General features: G+C 39.5%; 2 protein-coding genes across 3 annotated transcripts; both read right to left on the bottom strand.

Annotated features, from left to right (window-relative positions):
- Positions 1–1,740: 1,740 nt before the first annotated feature.
- Positions 1,741–9,981, bottom strand: LRRC66 (leucine rich repeat containing 66). Of its 2 annotated transcripts, XM_082758905.1 has the most exons (5): positions 9,868–9,981; positions 9,144–9,641; positions 6,613–6,782; positions 5,496–5,826; positions 1,741–4,726 (listed from the first exon to the last, which is right to left on the bottom strand). In XM_082758905.1, the coding sequence occupies exons 2-5, from the start codon at positions 9,634–9,636 to the stop codon at positions 1,995–1,997; spliced, it is 3,726 nt and encodes a 1,241-aa protein (XP_082615031.1). In that variant the 5' UTR covers positions 9,637–9,641; positions 9,868–9,981; the 3' UTR covers positions 1,741–1,994. The 2 variants fall into 2 exon arrangements, with proteins under 2 accessions (XP_082615031.1, XP_082615030.1); XM_082758904.1 differs by having other exon boundaries at positions 9,144–9,981.
- A 145-nt stretch (positions 9,982–10,126) lies between these two features.
- Positions 10,127–18,217, bottom strand: SGCB (sarcoglycan beta). The gene is made up of 6 exons (XM_082758906.1): positions 18,110–18,217; positions 16,568–16,777; positions 15,557–15,742; positions 15,254–15,445; positions 13,936–14,067; positions 10,127–13,214 (listed from the first exon to the last, which is right to left on the bottom strand). The coding sequence occupies exons 1-6, from the start codon at positions 18,131–18,133 to the stop codon at positions 13,011–13,013; spliced, it is 948 nt and encodes a 315-aa protein (XP_082615032.1). The 5' UTR covers positions 18,134–18,217; the 3' UTR covers positions 10,127–13,010.
- Between the last annotated feature and the right edge of the window lie 224 nt (positions 18,218–18,441).

Here is an 18,441-nt window from a genome sequence, read left to right as displayed (position 1 = left end):
CCAGAGGGCCCTGCCAGCCTTAGCCATTCTGTGATCCTGAAGATCTGAAGCATAAATTCTAGATACTATTTGTACTGGAAGAGAACATCAGTCTAGTCATATTTGAATGTGGGAGTGTTTATATCTGAGGCTCTTTATGACCTCAAATACTCGTGTTTTCCTTAGCTTTTAGAAGAGTTTGTCAATTATTTGACTTGTAATGGGCTGTTGAGTTGACCTTTTCAAAGCAAAAGGGGTAATATCTAAGCAGAACAATAGAAAAGCTGCTAGCAAAAAGACATGAAAATTGCAGCCTAAATGTCTCTAGTACATTCACGACTTCAGTTTTTAAAACAGCCATGAGTTAACCTTCCTCCTTAATACTGCCTGCAGAATTCCAAATCTGGTGGTGAATAGGAAGCGTGCTTGTAAAGCCTGACAAAGAGAGTAAAGGAAGAGGCTTACACCCTGTAAGAAAGGTGTGCCCAAACTGTTACCAAAACAGTCAGCTCTTTGGTCTTCATTTGAGAATTCATCCAGCAGATGCTGACTGCTTTTTTATGGGGCCTATTCTGTGACTTCATTTACTTGCTATCAGCTGTGGTACTAACTTATATCTTAGGTGATTGTGATTTTTTTGGTACCTGAAGTTACTGGTGAAGCTAAAGAAGTTCCAACATCCCTAGAGCAGTTCCAGTCACACCTCTTTGCAAGCATAACTTCTGTGCAGGAGGAAAAAGAAAAACAAAAAGTCGTGCCTGTCTAATGTACTTTTATACTCCTGTAACTGCAACTGTTTTTGTACTAGAATAAGTATTCTAGAAAATAGTGACCAAACAAGCCAAATGAGGAATATTTTCAGTGCCCACAAGATATCCCACAAGATATGGTTGATTACAACAGCTGAAAGGTAAAGAAAAGTGAATGATAAATCTCAAAGGGATTCAGTGAGGGATTGTGTACCTTTTGGGCACTGAAGGGCCTGGAGAAATAGGGTGTAGGGAAAAAAGAGCATTGAAGGCACACAGTATAAAGAGTATTGGCTGGAAGTCACAGGAAATATATAATATCTTGTAGTATTTCTGAGAGCAGTTGCTAATGTTGTGAGGAACTAATGAAAAGGGGAAGGAGCTGAATATTTGAGTTTGAATGAATAGCTGATGATAACAAGTGTCTGCAGTGCTCAACAGCAAAGCAAAGGTGCAAGATTTAGACAGAAATGTGAAGGTAAGTTTCAGACAATATCGTCAATATTCTGACAGTAGAATTAATTCTACTTAGTCATTAATTTACTCCTTCATAAAGGAATTTTTTATTTTCTTAGTGGATGTGATGAGAACAGAAGATAATATATTTTTTTTTTCTTTCCTGTAGCTTTATGGCTCAAAGGGAGGCTTAGAAACCTTGCTGCTCCTCCTAAGTAGCGTACGGTATGCATTGCTACTGCAGCTTTCTGAGCAGAAAAAAAAAGATGAAACATTTTTTCCAATATATATTTTGAAAGCCTGCTGAACTGTGGTGGAAGCGACTGACAAAATATTCCTGTGTTTGCAAAGGTGGTGGACTTTAGACACTTCTAACCCAGAAATTTGGTTCAAAAAAGCAGAAGATGCTAAAATATCCTCTCTCATGTCTCATGTATAACGAGATTCCAATAGGAAAACACAATAATAGCGATAATGTAATAATTTCAGTGTTACATTTATTTTAGACAGAGAAATAAAACTGCATATCAGTGAGAATTTCTGAAGGAAACTAGTATCTTCATAACTAGAATAAATAAGACAGTGATTATATACTATTACTATAATTCAATAAACCTTTATTAACACTTAGAACTACTGAGTTCACTCATTTGAGTATCCTAAAGTAGTTTTTCATGTTCCCTACCCCTTTTTATTATTATTTTTTACACACAAATACCCTTGTAAGCACAAGTCCGAAGTATCTGGCTTATTTGTCCACAGACATTTTTGCACCTGTTTTATGACAAAACCCCCTGCAGGAGCGTAGTGTTACGCTTCTGTGTCTGGACTGCTGCAGTCTGTTGTGCTTTGCAACATGACTGCAAATCCGTCAAAGGCTCTTTTCTTCTTAGCAAAAAACTGGCCCTTTCTGGTCTGAGGTTTTGGAGTGAGTTTTTCACTTGAATCTGGGAGGCTGAGAGCTGTTGTAGAATCGTTCTTCAGTCCTGGCAAAGTAGTGCCGTCCTCCTTCTCACTGGAATCAGTGTTCCTAGGGGTTTTATCTCCTGTATTCTTTTGTGGGAATGAGCTGTGTTGTAGGCTTCCCTTAAAGAAACTGGATGGGACTGATAAGGAATACGCATCCTCTTCACTTGGATCCAACTGGAAATGCTTTTCTGTGTTGAAGGCTGGCTCTGTTTTCCCAGAAGATTCAATATGCAGCAAATCTGCCGTAACACTACGAGGCTGCATTTCTTCAGGAGAGCTACAGCTGCTGCTATCCTGTAATTCTACGTGTTCATCATACTCTTCTTCATTAAAACTTTGCATTTTATATCCCCAAGTCTTAGTTCTGTTCCCATGCTCACCCTGTGGTAATGAGTCTTCTTTCTCACTGCTAAGCTTAAAAGGTTTTTCAGTTTTGTCTTCCAGCAGGGATTGAAGAGGCGATTCATTGCTGCCCATGCTGGCGTGCAGTAGTGGTGCTTTTTTAACAGTTTCCTTCAAACCAATATCAATGGGAGCAAAAGTAAAAGAACTGTTCTGGGAAGTACTGCTGTTTTGTCGTACTGTAATGTCCCTTTCATCATGATCACTTTCTGAGGAGCTCCCATCCGTGAGCTCTTCTGTGCTTACCTCTGGTGCATGCTCTTTCTGTTCAATGGGACTGGATCTGGGGAAATGCTGTGGCCGAATGGGAAACTGCAGCTGCAAGTCAGCATCCTCAGGAGCATTTTCTGTGTTTCTTGCATATGGGGGAGAAGGTTTTAATGAAAGTGACGTGCTACTAAAGTCTGTATCGTGTTTGCGGGGAGAATCTGAAATAGAGTTTTGTATGGTTGACTCTTCACTGGTAAAATAGTCAAATGATTCAGAAACTTTTTGACTTGAACTAATTGAGTCTGAATCTGACGTGTTTACACTATTGCTACATTTATCAGTGTCAGGTGATGCTGCTTTAGCCGTGATAGTATCTGACTCGTAGTAGCGACGTAATAGTTGATAGTATCTGAACCCATCAGTAGCGTTTTCAAGATTTACATTGTGCTTGTCTTCATTTTTTCTAGCTTGCTGAAGTTCAGCAGCAGTGTTTGGGTGCTCTGGCCGTGCTGAGCAATAAACACTTTCACTGTCAGCATCAGCTTTCTCTAGTGACGGCTGAGGGGCCGGCAGGCTGCTGCTGACACCAGGTTGTTCCGGTTCAAAATCTTCTAAGGAGCTCTCATCACTCATTGTGAATGCAGTCCCTTCATCTGAGGAGCTGTCGCCGAAGAAATCTGCTAAATGACCTCGCTCAGCAGCACCTTCTGTTGTGCGGTCGTACTGTGCACGAGGAGAGTTTTCTGTTTTTTGGTAGTCGCTTAAACCCTCAGTCTTTGTATCTCTCGTACAGTTCCTAGATAAAGTCAAGTCTCCAACATCACTGGTTATATTTATATTGCCATTTAGACCAAGTTCTCCATCCCATCTTTGCCTTCCAGGCATAAGTTTTGCCATGTTTAGGGGTTCATTATGTGAAACGACACCTTTTCTTCCAGGAGAGACTGGTGCGGGCTCTGTAATTTCAGACTGCAGCTGCTCAGCGTTGTTTCCCACCTTGCTGTTCCTAGAATCCTGTGCACTTGTGTGGGATTGTCCTCTGGGGAGTGGGATGCCAACTTCTCTTGCGTAGGGTAAATCTGAATCTGAAGAGTCAATGTGAATCGAGTAAATGTCGGCATCTGTTCTGCTGGCTATGGGAGGGAGCCTGCTCTTCTCTAAATCTTCATAATTTGCATGTTGTGAGTGTTCCCGTAATGAAGTGTCATTGCTTATTAATTTTGTTGGTGTTATTTCCTTGTTGTTTTTGTTATCTGTCCTTGCAGAAGGTTGTCCGAACTTCATAAATTCGGAATTGCTGGAATTAGCTCTGATGTCTGAAAACACTGGGTCTTTTTTCACGTCAATCTTCTTCTTGTTTTGGTTTGGGTACTGTTCAGCATTCGGTGTGTGCACCATGCTGTCAATGATACACGCATACAAATGGTCAGCGTCTGCAGGAACAGCACGTGTGCGTTTTGAAAAATTCTCATAAATAGCGGACAGGTTTTGCTGCCTGGTTGGGGGTTGGCTTGTATAGCGCTGTCTGCTCAGGGTTTCATCTGCAAAAGCTTCATTGGCATAAGTATGCTCTGAACCTCTACTTTTGTTTCTGTGCATGCACATCCACAGGCGCACAAGGTAGGGTCTAGCAAAAACACCCAGGCAAAAAGCGCAAAAAAACGTAATGAACACGGAGAGGCAGATGGCCAGGGTAAAGTCCACCTTTGCTCTTTCTTGTCTAAAGTCAGGGTTCGTGTCCCGGGTTTTTCTAACCAAAGATGTTGAAACCTGTTCTTTCACCTGTACGTTGTAGATGAGGTATTTCTTCTTTGTTGTATTAAAAATACACATATATAATCCTTCAGCAGTTTTTTCTGCATTGTGTATTACTAAACTGCTCCTTAAATCCAGTGTCATGTGAGGAAGACTGCTTCCCTCTGAAATCCTGCCTTTAGGTGTCCACCAAGAGACTCCATTGCCTGAAAGAAAAGAAAACACAAATGAAAACGTGTTTAAAAGTAGAGGATACTTGGCTTGCAGGGTCAGGTTATTTCTATAAAGTGATATTCTGGCCTCTCTGTGATAATTTTAATGTTATTTTTATAAACATCAATTTTCTTTTTATCCATAGTTACTTGATGTTGTGCCAAGTGTCTGTCAAACCATCTTCAGTTTAGTACTTTCTCTACATTAAAATAAAGCACACATGGTGTCTAAATAGCAGACTTTCCACGAAAACTGGTGTGGGTGGGGGAGGAAGTCCCTGAAACGATGTACGGTCTTGGTCCTGCTGCTGGCTTTACCCTCTCACGTGCAAATGCACTCTTTTCATTCTGCTGTGACTGAATACTAGAAGCAATATTGTATCCTTCTCATTTTTCTACGTTCACCCAGAATTACTACCCCACAGCTATTAATCACAGTAAGAGGAAAGCCTATTCTGTCCTTTGTTTGCATTCAGTAGATAATGTACACATTTATACACTACATACTGAAATTTGTGTATGATTGGACGTTAGTGTCACTAGTTTAATATTACAAAGGAGATGAAGACTTCTTTGAGAACTAGAACTTACAAATATTCCTCTATAATACTTTCTACTTAATTAACTGACATGTTAAATTCTTGTTCAATTATTTGAAAAATAGCATCTTTAGAAATCCACTTCTCGAACCAGGTTTCTTTGATCATTCTGCATGCGTTTGGATGTCAGCAGCACGTATGGACAGAGTCCCTGTTTTACACACCCCTTGTGTTGTCCGTGTCACAGCGTAGCACTGATGTCTGCCCTGCTGGGATTGCAGCCGTCTCGAACAAAATGCCCTCGCTGCAGTTCAGATGGAAACTGGAAAGGTACAGTACAGGTTTCTCAGAGTTGTTGGCAGATTTACTGTATGAAGTACTCATTTTTTTCCTCATGGAGTCAGAAAGAAAAGGAATTAAATGTTTGAAAGCATTCAGTCTGCAGTTAAATATCCAGGAATTACTTGACAAATCCACCTCAAGTTGAAAGATGTTCAGATGGATTATCATCTGTGGTAGGACTGTTGTCAGAGCATTTTCACGGAGATCCACGACCTGCGTGGAAATAATTCATTCAGAATTAATTCGATAAGCCTTAGACTGGAGTCTGAATTGCAATAGCAACAACAGCATTTATTTTAATAAGCAAGCATTTGAAAGAAATGAGAACAATACATCTGTTTAACGTTTCAATAATATTGCACTAAACTTTTTTGATTTAAACAAAAAAGACTGTGGTATGTTTAGTAGTCCCTTTATTGTAAATTACATCTCTGTGACTGGGAATCTGCAGGTCTCGCACCGTGGGGTGCTTCCTGCATGATGTCCCTGGGTGCAAGGGATTTTTCAGTTGGGAAGATGTCCTGTGCTTCTTCACGACTCTCTAGCCTCCTTGGAAGTAGCCTCTTCAGCCTTATTTCCTCTGAAACTCACGTGTAATTCTTTCTCAGCTTGGCTGTGGCAAAGTTGTTGAGGGCCCATGACAGCATTTTAGGGCTTTGCCTTTCTTTCAAAGTGGAAAAGAAAGGGGGTGTGTGTGGGTGTGCGCACATGGGAGGAATGGGGGAAGAAAAGGAGGTGTATGTTTATGCCAGTTATAGCGGGGTTTGTGGCATAGTTAAGTGGGTAATTTTGTGGTTGTATTTTGTGTATTTACAAGTGTGTGTTCCTGAATATACAAACAAATATTTACATATAAATGTTATTTAAACTATTTGCGTTCATTCATAATTTTATACTCTTATCAAAATCAGACCAATATAATTGTCACTGAATAGTTGATTATTAACAATCTTTACTGGTGATTAGCAGAAAACATTGAAACAGCTGTAATGTTGCAACCTGTAAGTTGTTGAGACCCTGGAAGGCATCTGGATGAATTGTAGTTATCTTGTTGTTCTGTAGGTAGATGGTTTTCAGCTGTGAGCAGCTCTGAAAGTCATTCTGGTCAATCTGTAGTATGCCATTGAATGACAGATGGACAGACTGTAATGATTGCAGCAGTCCTAGCCCTAGGAAGAGCAAAATTATTTTACATTTTATATTATTGTGTTCCCAGGTGTGCCAAGTGGCTTTTAAAAAACCTTTGCAAGGAAATTCATTCTGTTACTGTCTACTGCAAGTAGTGGCTGCAGCCTTTGGTTTATCCTGCCTTTTCTGTTGAAGAGGTGGCCCAACCTAAAAGTTGTATAGCATCAACAGCAGGCATTTTAATATACACACAATCAAAGCATTTTTTTTTTTTTTTTTTAAATTTAATTCACATGTCCATAAGAGCAGTAGCATTCCTTCATGCTGTGAAAATCATTTTGACTGATCTCTACTTTGAGCACGCTACTCTGGAGAATTTGAGGTGGGGAAGGAGGGGTGTCAAAAGGTGAAATGTACACAGTTTATAAAGTACAAGGATGTTAATTGCAAATAAAAGATGGAGATACAAAAGGTGACACAATTTCTCCTGTTCATTGCCAGCTGCACGTTCACACACATTTCTCATATGGGGAATTACTTGAACCATATTCGTAGGACATATGTCTGGCTGAAAACAAAATGCTTATGCCTGTCTGCCTGTGAATTCAGTGTGTCAGTATGTTTTACAGCATATCCTAGCTACAACAGCATCTGTCTTGCATAACTAGTTCTTCTGAATGCTAGAGATCCCTTGTTTTTCTTACACACTGCAGGGAGCCCCTAAAGCTGTAGCCTGCAGGTTCCGATGGGAACCTGAATGCTCAATGTCAGCAGAGCTTTGTAACACCTGCATGCTGCTCTCAAGTGGTTTCTAGTCATGGGGCATTGCTGAGAAGCTGCTACTTCTTAAAAATGTTGCCCTTGGTGCTATGCGGTTTATAGGAAATCTGTAATTGCTGTTTGCTGAGTAATGGATCTCCAGGTTTATTGTGAAAAGCAGAGAGAATGATTCATTCCTGCTGTAAAGCTGGAGGTAGCTGATAGGAAAGGCATTCAGAAGTGCTGGCAGTTTCATCAATTACTCCTTGTACCTGAATGAAGAATGGTAGTTCAGATGCAGCCCTGAAGCTGAAGTTATGCCAGAAGTACACAGTGATACAGCACCAGTAGGTAGCAGCCTGGTACCTGGAGCATCAACTACGAGAGGGGTTTCTTTATGACCCAAGCCCTCTGCTTCAGGTTTGTGTTTTCTTACAGAGTCTCCAGTAAGAGTCTCTGGCTTTTGAACCAGAGCACTGGTGAAGTGTTTTGGAGAGGGAAAATGAAGCTCTGAATATGCATTTAAATGAGTGTGGGATTTAAGTACTGCTTGAAGTGTGGGGGTATGATGCACAGCAATTTGACTTCTAAGATCTAAAAAATAAATTTTGACTCTCAGAAAAAAAGGTTGATCTATGAAAAGGAGTTCTACTTAGCTGTCAGAACAATCAAATCTGCATCAGTGTATTTTACACATTTACACATACAAAGTTTTTATATTTTCCATGTGGGAACCTTACAGATACAGCAAAAAATGAACTGAAAGTTTCCTGTTTGAAAGGAATTACTTAGTGTGAAAAAAAAGAGGAATGACAGAACTTGTCGGACCCTGTGTAACTGCAAAATTACTCCCTTCCCGTTTGTTTGATAGGTGTCGTTACTTTGTTTTCTCCTGGTGTTTTCAAAGTCTAAAGCTAATAAATCTGATAGTATCAGGGACTGACTAAATACAGCAAACAGTGTGTATGATAGCATTGCTTGTACTGCAGCTTGCACTTCATTTAAACACTTTTTGGACAATGTGGATCTTCTGTTTATGAAGATACAGACTGTCATAAAGGCTGTGATGCCTAGCATGCTTCAGTTACTAAGAAACACTTTCTAAAAGGTTAGCAAAGCCTTAAATCCTTCTCTTATTAATGGAAGGTGTCACTTTGGTTGCGTAGTAGCAAAATTGCTTTGACTGAACAAAATGTATTTTCCTGTCTTTATGAAATACCAAAATTGGAGCAAGTTTTATTTTAAAGGCTACTGACTTTCTTCTGAAGTGTAGTATGAAATTTATCTGTAATTTTCTTAAATGTTAAGGTCCATGACTGAGTTATGAAGGCTTGTGTTTTTCAAAGAACCTTACTTCCTGTTCTATACAAACAAGGAAAATTATTCCTGTGCCTTTTGGTGGAGAGATTTTGCTTATACCTGACTGCCATTAAGTGGTATGATTGCTAAGACTGTATAAAACCAAACAAATCCCAAACAACACATTTGCTTTAGCCTGTATTTGCATGCAGGTGAAATTTGGCCTCACTTTAAACATAACTAAATGAAACAATCATATTCTAAATTCTGTAACAAGTACCATATCATATCCAAAACCAACTTACTCCTTGGAGTGAGATCCTTAAAGATTTTGAGATGCTTACCTCTTGGAACTGCACTGAGATAATTTCTTTCAGCCAACAACACTTTCAAAGCAGGCAGGAAGTGATGGACTTTTCTATACGTTTTAGAAGCATGTGCAGGTGTAGGGATGTCTAGCACGAGGGTGTTGATGGAATTACCGTTGAGGTTTAGAGTTTCTAAAGCAGGTAAATTTCTAAAAGCAGTTATGGAGAGTTCAGAAATCAGGTTGTTACTGAGATTCAGATGTTTTAGCATCCAGTCTTCGTTTCTCCTGTTGGCGCACAGTAAAGTTGTGATGTTGTTGTAACTGAAGTCAGCTGTTAGTGCTGTTTGTGATATATCTTCTGGAATAGCAGATAGTCCAGCAAAAGAGCAATTCACTGAGAACTTCCCGTCCCACCGGCAGTCTGAGTGGTGATGTGCATTAAGAAGCTGCTGTGACTTGGTTCCCACCAATCCAGGAATGTTAAAGTAAAGGACCACAGCCATGATGCTCAAACGAAGGTTATCCATAGTATCTATATGTAAGTTGTGAAATTAGGGTAAGTTCAGCATAACAGGAGTCAAGATAGGAGGCGGAAATACTTGGACGTTAAAGAAGTCAACACAGAAGAGACACCCAAACCACTACCAGTGTTCTGTCTCAAACATACAGGTTTGGCATGTTAGGTATTTTTCAAAAAGCAAGTTCATATATTAGTAAGCTTCCCTCTCCCTCCGCCTCTCCCAAAAGACAACCCAAACCTTTTCTTTCTTTTCCAGCCCGTCACGCAAGAAACGCGGCTTCTCAGGTACTCCCCAACTAAACGCAGTAGAGACTTTTGAACTGTAACTTCAGGTATCATACGCAATTACCGCTGAGCAAAGTCCACTAGCTGTATAATCCATGACAAATAGATGTGGAATGATATTCATACTTCAAGTTAATAAAACACTAGTTTCACTGTCAATAAAACAACGTCTTTTAATCAGAGACTGTATTATTACAATAACACTTCTAAACCACAGCTGTGTCTTAGAATTTATTGTTTCATTTCAAAACAAACATCAGAAATCCAATTGTCTTCCACCTATTGAAACAACAACCACCTTTACAAATGCTGAGAATTCATCACATGGAAGTTGTTTCAGTGTAACCAGTATGGTATTTTTACACAGAGTATGTAGAATGTACTTTAAAAACACAGAATCTCAAGTGCATCTGTGGGATTTAAATAAGCAGTGTGCCACACAGTGTTATAAATAAGCATTGAAAAATGTAATTTAGGCAGTTAGAAGATATAAAAAACAAATTACTGCACAACACAGGGCATATATAATGTCAACATTTCTCAAACTGTGTAATGAAGGCAACAAAATACGTGAACACCACATGAATAGTGGCCAGCAAGTCAATAATTTATATCACTTGGTATTTATATGACTGGTTTTGCTACATTTGACTAAAAATCCACACCTCAAAATCAATTCTTCAGACCACGATTTAAAAGTACCTTTGTGACGCATTGTTCAGCTATGTTGCATACAGTATTTGAATAAGAATTCTTAATAATTACAGGTCAAGAATCCCATCCTAGCATGTAGACATGTCAGTATTAACTGAAGAAGAGCTATAACGTGCTGCTCATGTGTATTCTACTTGATTGAGGCAGTGTCTGTTATTGACCAAATTCTAGTTTGGCTTTGGAGGATGCTGCTGCTTATATTTATGTATACATGAATATGTGTATGTCAGTATGAATTAATGTCAGACATGTATCTTAGTGTTTACATGTGTATGTATAATATGAATATAAGCAGCATTATACAATGTACATAAATATATATTTGCATATAGATGTAAGTAAAGTGACAAACTGCCATTGTCAACTGAGTGAAAGTTCTGAAAAAGTAACCATTTTATTTCCTTCTCCTAATTTAAACATCCTGATTGGGAGACTACTTAGAGCAGCAAAGGTTTTTAAAAATCTTTTTTGAAACGACTGATAAATATTAATTGCAGTGAAACCATGAAGGTCATGAAGGCAGTATGCAAAATGTACCTTAGTGCTCTCCCGTAATCTTTAATGTGTGTAATTCAATGGCTTTTGCTGCATTTTACCCCATTTTTGTTAGACAGCTCCACTGCTGCCCACCCCCCAAAACCCCAGCTACATAGCATCAAAATCTGGTTTTGCCTTTAACCAGTAAGAGAAATGTGACTCCTCTGACCTCCAGAGCAGCCTAAAGCCTGACCTAAAGGCTCCCCTCCAAAAATCACTGCCCCCCATACACATCCTGCACCAGGACTTACTGACTTGTAGTAAATGCAGGGACTGGGACCTTAGACAGGAACTTCTTTGCAGCAGAAGCTGACTTGTCTGCGGAGTTTGCATACTCTAAGAGCTATAAAACAAGGGTAGGTAATTTATATTCCCATAACAAATGACCAATTCTGAAGTTAATGTATAACATTTGCACAGCTTTTAGGAAGAGAAGTGCATGCTTAGTGCCTAGTGTCAAAAAAGTACTTGCAAAGTCACCTTTGCGGAAGTCACCTTTGTGGCCTTCATTACTAAGGTTATTTGATTATATTGGAAACAAACAAACAAACAAACAAACCCAAAAACACACAAAAATCCCAAACTATTTCAAACTGAAGAAAGTACATGGGGGAAGGAGGAATCTTACAATGAGCTAGTCTATTTTTAGTACAGACCACAAATTTTGCCTCTACAAAAGCAGTTCTAAGGCATTAAGAGTTTTTATAAAGCCCCAGCTCACCCTAGACACAGTTTCACTGTTGACAAGTTCAGATCCACGTGTATTTACTCTGCTGTAGTGGCATCCAGTACCATCACGTTTAGAATTGCAGACCCGCAGTTTAGCTTCAGAATTGAATTATCAGGTGCTCAGTAATGCATCAGGACTGACATTCACAGGAAAAAAAGAGACCTTAGACGCTGCAGCATCTTGGATGAGGCTGCTTACAGTCGTGCTTCGGATTATTAGCTGTTGAGTAATAGATTCGTACACCGTTCCCATTAAAGCACCCAGGAAGACACTTTTTTGGGCACCAAGCAAATTATCAGTACATCTTTGAGAACGTACCTTGTAATAAGCACATTTTATAAATACTTCTCATAAATTAAGTGTAGAATCCCTCAATTCCACAGACAGAAGGGGAGCTCAAGCAATGCTTTGGTAATTGCAACTTTCACTTTTACCAGCTATGCTATTTCAAAACTGAAGTTACGTGTCCATGCTCCATGTTACTTTGCAAATATTATGTGTGCTAGCTTATTTTTTTAAACAATGTGACCGTAGATGACAGACTTACTGCAATATTATAATGTACCATTAGCCAATCTGCCACTAGCTTTCTTTTAGTACGCATACAGTAATCCACATAATTTTTTTGGGGGGGAGATCGTTACAGCAACCTTCGGCAGTAAATGCTGAGAAGACAAAAATTTGCCACTTCAGCCGTCCTGTGGAAAAATGCACATCCAACAGCAAACAGGCACTCCTGTTGAAGTACTTCAGATTGCAGTTGTGTTCTCAGCAATCCTCAAGGTTTTGGGATGTAGGCCAAAAACCTCTTTTAGTGGCAACTGAAGCCAGTCGAGGTTGTTGCTAAAATCATGTTCTTTAAATGTATTCTACTGATCCCAATTCAAGAAGATATTTCAGTGTGCGTGTAAACTGAAAGCTTACTAAAACAGGGCCGCTATCATGGCTAGCAGTATGATGACATAATACTGTTGAACGTGAGTCTGTGCTTAAAAATAGTATGTAATAAACATCAGTATAAACTCCTGTAGAAACAGAAATCCTTGAAGGCATGCAGTTACTTCATACAAATATATGTAAACACATAGAGAACTCTCCTGGTAGTGCTTTCTGTTTTAGTGTGTGGCTCCACACGGATTGACAGAGGTCTGACAACCCATGTTATGACCTGTCACTTGAACCTTGAACAGCGTTCCATCTGCACACATACACAGCTTGAAGCGCAGCCAGTTGCCATTGTTAAACTGTTCCCCATAAGAAGAACTTGGCAGTCTCGATGGGCTGACCATCACAGTTCCATTCAGGATAATGCTGTTTTCCTATTAAGAAAGAGGAAAAAAAAGTATAACTTCTTAGTTAAACAAGGCAGACTGTTTTTTAAAAAGGACAAGCTAGTTTAAGCAATAAATGACATTTTTAAGATGGCTGTAGAAATCTACAGAATAAATAACATATCATAGAATGTCTTGGGGTTGGAAGGGACCTTAAGTGAATTTTAAAAAAATGTATATGAAATGGGAATCAGTGTTCAAATTTGTATGTGAAATTCATTCACACCTGAAATCGAAGTACATTCTTCCCCTTCTTGAAACTTTTCCATCATTCTATATGCTCTATGTTGTTAAAAATCTCCAAAAAGCTTAAATGAATGCTGGTGAGCCTTGCTGTGACGGTGCAGGAAGGCGGTGCTCCTTAGTCTCTGCTCCTCTGTCAAAGGTTGCTGTCCACAATAAGGCCTCCAGAATGGGATATGTATTCTCTTTGGTATTCATTTCAGTGCAAAGACCAATAGCTTACCTTAATTGCTTTGTGGGTTTTTCATGTCTTACAGAATTAAATCACTGTAACCTAAAAACTACTGAACCACTAATTAAAAGCAAAGTAATAATCCCTTTTAAAATTCTACTACGTGTGCTGACTACAACTAAACTTTTATGCCTATTTTATATAAAATTTTAATCCATACAAAGTTACAAGAGTTTACTATCAGCTTGAATTTGAAACTAAGACATTCAAAAAATGCTGTTTTGAAATACTTACTGCTTTAAGTTCCATGTTACCCCCCATTCGAAACTCAATGGTCTTGCCTGTGATGAAAACACCTTCATTTCCACGGACAATAGCACGTCCATCAACCTTTATGTTTAGATCACTGGTTGCATTGCTGGTAATCTGAGAATGTAAACAAACAAAAGTAATAGAGATCAATGAAAATGTACCACTTGGGTTTATCTAGGTAATTTTAATTACCTTAAGAATGTTATTCAACAATTTAATAAAAAAATTTCAATGTATTTTATACCCTTCTAATGTTATGCCTATGAATCTTCTGCTTGTTTTTTATTTTCTACATTTACGTCTATAAACATGGCTTACTTAATTTTGGAAGGTAAGTAAAATTGTTTGTTTGCATATGGTTTGATTGTGATTGAAATGATTTGTATGATGATTTCATGGGATGCGCAATTAACACTGCTAGCAATTGCAGGCTTCCTTGTAAGACGTGATTATGTAAACGTATTCTTCTCTTTTTATTTAATCTATTTCTCTTACATCTATAAGGATATAGTTATTGTTTTTCTCTCCAGTGTTTACTGTCTGTTAGCCTGCAGAGCTAACATGAAGAAGATAAAACTGAACTCTCTTTTTTGTTCCTATAACACACAATGCTCTATAAAACCACCAGCACTGCTCTGTTAGTGTTGCAAAACAGAACTGTGGGCACTACTGTCTAAAAAGCCTTCATGATGAGTGACGTTATGAGTGCAAGAAATTTCAGTCTGACATTAACTGACATTTGACATATATGCCTGCCTACCAGTATGTAGGTTTTTTAGTTCTCTGATAAATCAAGCATATTTAATGTAGCAACCAAACTAAGAACACGTTTAACCTGGAAGCCGTGAACTAACACAACTCTTGTAATGCTGTAATTGTTCTCCACACTTCCACTCAGGCTTTTGGAATTCTGATGTACTAACATTTATCACCAATAGAAGCATGATGTTCTGGTAGCTACTTCTGGAAGTTCTTGCTAGAAACAACAAAAAAGCTTTTCATAGTGGTTTTATTTCTGGAACAGTTATCCATGTACAAGGAAGTGCATAAATGCTTGATAAAAAGTCACACAAGTTTTCTAATCCTGATAATGGAGCTAGTATGGTATTCCAAATATCATACTCATTTAATAATGTCAGTTTTCATTCCTTATTTTTAGCATCAGTTACGTTTTCAGAGATGCATTTCTAGTCAAATTTGTAAATATGCTTGAAAGTAGTATTTTTTTTCCTTATTCTACAACTAGAGCAATTCAGTAATTACCTTTTAGAAAGGGTTTTAAAAGTTCAAAATGACATACCCTCTCCGTAGAGGCTTTTTGCACATTCAAGATTTTAACTCCATTTGGCAGATGAAACTCATGAGTTTCATAGTCTGTGCTGAACAGGGTGTTTTGTGTCCGGGGGTCAACAAATTCCATGCCAATATCACTGGTAATGGAAGTTTTGTCTTTTTCCACACTAAGCTTGGTTGTTCCTTGCTGAAATACAATCTGCAGAAACAGTATTTTACGTTAACAATGTTTCACATTTAATGTTTATTAATAATGCAAGTGCAGTTCCATAGTGTTGCTCACACACTTTCAATTCATGATATAACTTACAGGCTGATTATTTCCAGTGATCACCAAATCTTCATTACGTCTGCCTCCTACAGTGCTTTTATATAAGGGATGTATAACACCCATGTCAGAAACTTGCTTAAACCGCAGTAAGCCACTCTCATGGAACTCCATACTGTCACAGCCATTGGGGCCAATTCGAATCACAGCCCAGATAACAAGTGTAATCTGAAAGAGAAACACACATTTTCAAAGATTACTTTGATTGTTTGAACAGTGTCACAAAAAGTATTGTATGAATTAGATGTTTTATTTGAAGTAATTACTAATGCTAGCATTTAAGTGAGCTTTTGGTGTGAATTTACTTTAGTGTGTGCAATTCCTACCGGAAACATCAGAATACCTGTAACTATTAAAAGCATTTTCCATGATTTCTAGACTCATCTGAAAGGGTAACTAAAATATTCATCCATATTTATATAATTGAAATTAAATCATGTCCTTAATTAATATTTTTCCCATTTAAGGGGAGCCATGGTATCATAAGCCAAACAAATTCCCTGAACAAAATATCTCGATTTAGAATATACTTACTTTTGAACTACAAGAAAGCACCTTCTGATATGCGTGTCTCATTACAAAAAAAAAGAAAACCCATTGCTTTTCTCTGATCAAGCAATAAAAAGGTGGTAGTTACAACAATGGATGTTTAAAGTGCAGTGGCTGATTAATTCTGAATGCTCATGTGCTGCTCAGTTATTACACATACAATATTCCTGGCTTACCAGATTATGCCAAATGCATTTCTACTGCACTAATAACACTTTGCATATCCTTCTCCTCCGTTTGATAAATTGTAGGTTCCTCATGGGACCACAATACTGAAGTAATGATGACTAAAATGGTAAGATTCTTCTGTCTAATCCTGCTCAGACTACAAAGGAGCACAAAGGAGAGGAAAAAAAGGAGAAATCTCCTTCAGCCATAGTGGAATAGCTTTTCTTTCTCTAATAGACATCTTAACATTGCTTACAGCCTAAGCATTATACTCACAATCAAATTGATGACAGCCAAAATAAAAAGAAGAACAATCACACAAATGGCCAAGTTGCCTTTCCTGCCACGTAAGCCTGTCTTATGGAGACGGTCTTCATCAATTGGAATGTATCCAGCTTTAAAGTTACTGTTGTGCTCCTTGTTAACATTCCTTCGCTCTACAGCCTTCTCACGCATTGATTTCTTCACTGGTCCATTGGAACTTTGCTGTAATACAAAGCATGGGTTAGCTGTTGTAAGGCAGGTAAATCCACCAAAATGATATACAAAAAATACAAAATGGATTAGTGGAATGTATTATATCCAGAATCATGTTATACTGCAGTCTGCTGCTATGTACTTACACTATACAACCACCGCAATCTACTCTAATGCTTTCCTCTTTTCACTAAAATGAAAATCCATGTATTTTCAGACAAATTGTAAATTGTTTTTATATCTCATTTTTATCATGACAGGAATTACAACTCTGCTGCAGTACAAAAAAAATAGCTGTAATGAACTTCATCAGGCTTCTACCTCTTGGGGATGATACGGAGTGTGATCCTGCAGGTCATGTACTAATGAACAGGATTTTAGTTCTCCCCGCACTAATGCAGGAGAGTCTTAGGGAGTCTATCAGAACATGCAGGAAGAAGTGTGGTGGAGACAGCTTTCAGGTTGCTGTGATAGTATGAGGTTTGCATTCAACTTCTATGACTTGAATGTAGCATTACAAAAAATACTGCAAAGCTTCAAAGCTGGCATGGGGAACTTGACTGGCCTAGCGTTAACTTACTCCTTTGAAGTGCTTAGATTGCAAAGTGTATCCCCACAATTTGACAAATTTTGTTGTAAGGGAAACTCTTGTAGATATTGATTGGGAAAGAAAGAAACCTTGATGTATTTCTGTATCTTTGTACAGTATTTTGTTCCACCTCTCCTGAATGCAGCAGGTTGCAACAGAAGGGTCCAGTTCAAAGAAGGAGCTTGATCTTTTTGATGATACTAGGTTTGTTCACCCGAAACTAATCCTGAAGCTGCACAAATTTAGCTTTCACTGAAGCATGCAAACTCCAATGCTGAGGCCGAGACCGAATTAGAGCTGATGTCTTATTTATACATCGCCACAGCACTCCCATACTCGCACACCCTCGTCCGATGACTCACGCACCCGCTCTATTTATACTGACCGAGCAACTCACGGCTTGGGGTCACAAACTAGCGGCTGACACCTCCTCGCACAGAGCCGCTACGCTCATGTGGAGGAATGCCACAACGCCTCGCTTCGACAAGGGGAAACATTTTTCCCTTTGGGCGGAACGGGACACGGGCGGAACGCGCCACCCGCTCCTGTTCAGGCGCTACCCAAGCCTCACCCCTCCTTCCCCCAGGGCACCGTCCCTCGTCACGTCCACGCCAAAAAATCAAGATATTTTTTGGGGAGAGAAGACGTTTATTTGGCACCACGGCGCCGCGCCCAGCACCAAATGGCAGCGAAAATGGCGGCCCCGCCCGCAGCCCCCTCACCCGGCGCGGCCCCTGCCCGCGGGGACAGACCTGCTCCGAGGCGGCCGCCGCCATCTTCCTCCGCAGCCGCTGCGGCTGCCCTGGGCTCCCCCTGCCGGAGGGAGGCAAGGAGGGAGGGAGGGAGGCGGCGAGCCCGGCTCCGAGACCCCGCTTGGCTCCGTCAGGGGAGGTGCCTGGGCAGCTCCCTACCGCCCCGCCATGGCCCCGGGACGGGTCCGGAGCCGGGCTGCTGGGTGCCCCCGCTCCGAGGTGAAGCGCTCGGGGAGCAGATTGTGGTCACTGGAATAAAAAAAAATGGCAAAAGGCGACTCTGTGCATTTAGCCCAAATAACTCTTTATTATTATTATTATTGTTTTCCACT

The sequence above is a fragment of the Aythya marila genome (assembly GCF_965140915.1).
Source record: "Aythya marila genome assembly, chromosome: 4".
Taxonomy (NCBI): domain Eukaryota; kingdom Metazoa; phylum Chordata; class Aves; order Anseriformes; family Anatidae; genus Aythya; species Aythya marila.
Note: the sequence above shows the minus strand (reverse complement) of the source record. Positions and strands in the feature narration are given on the sequence as shown.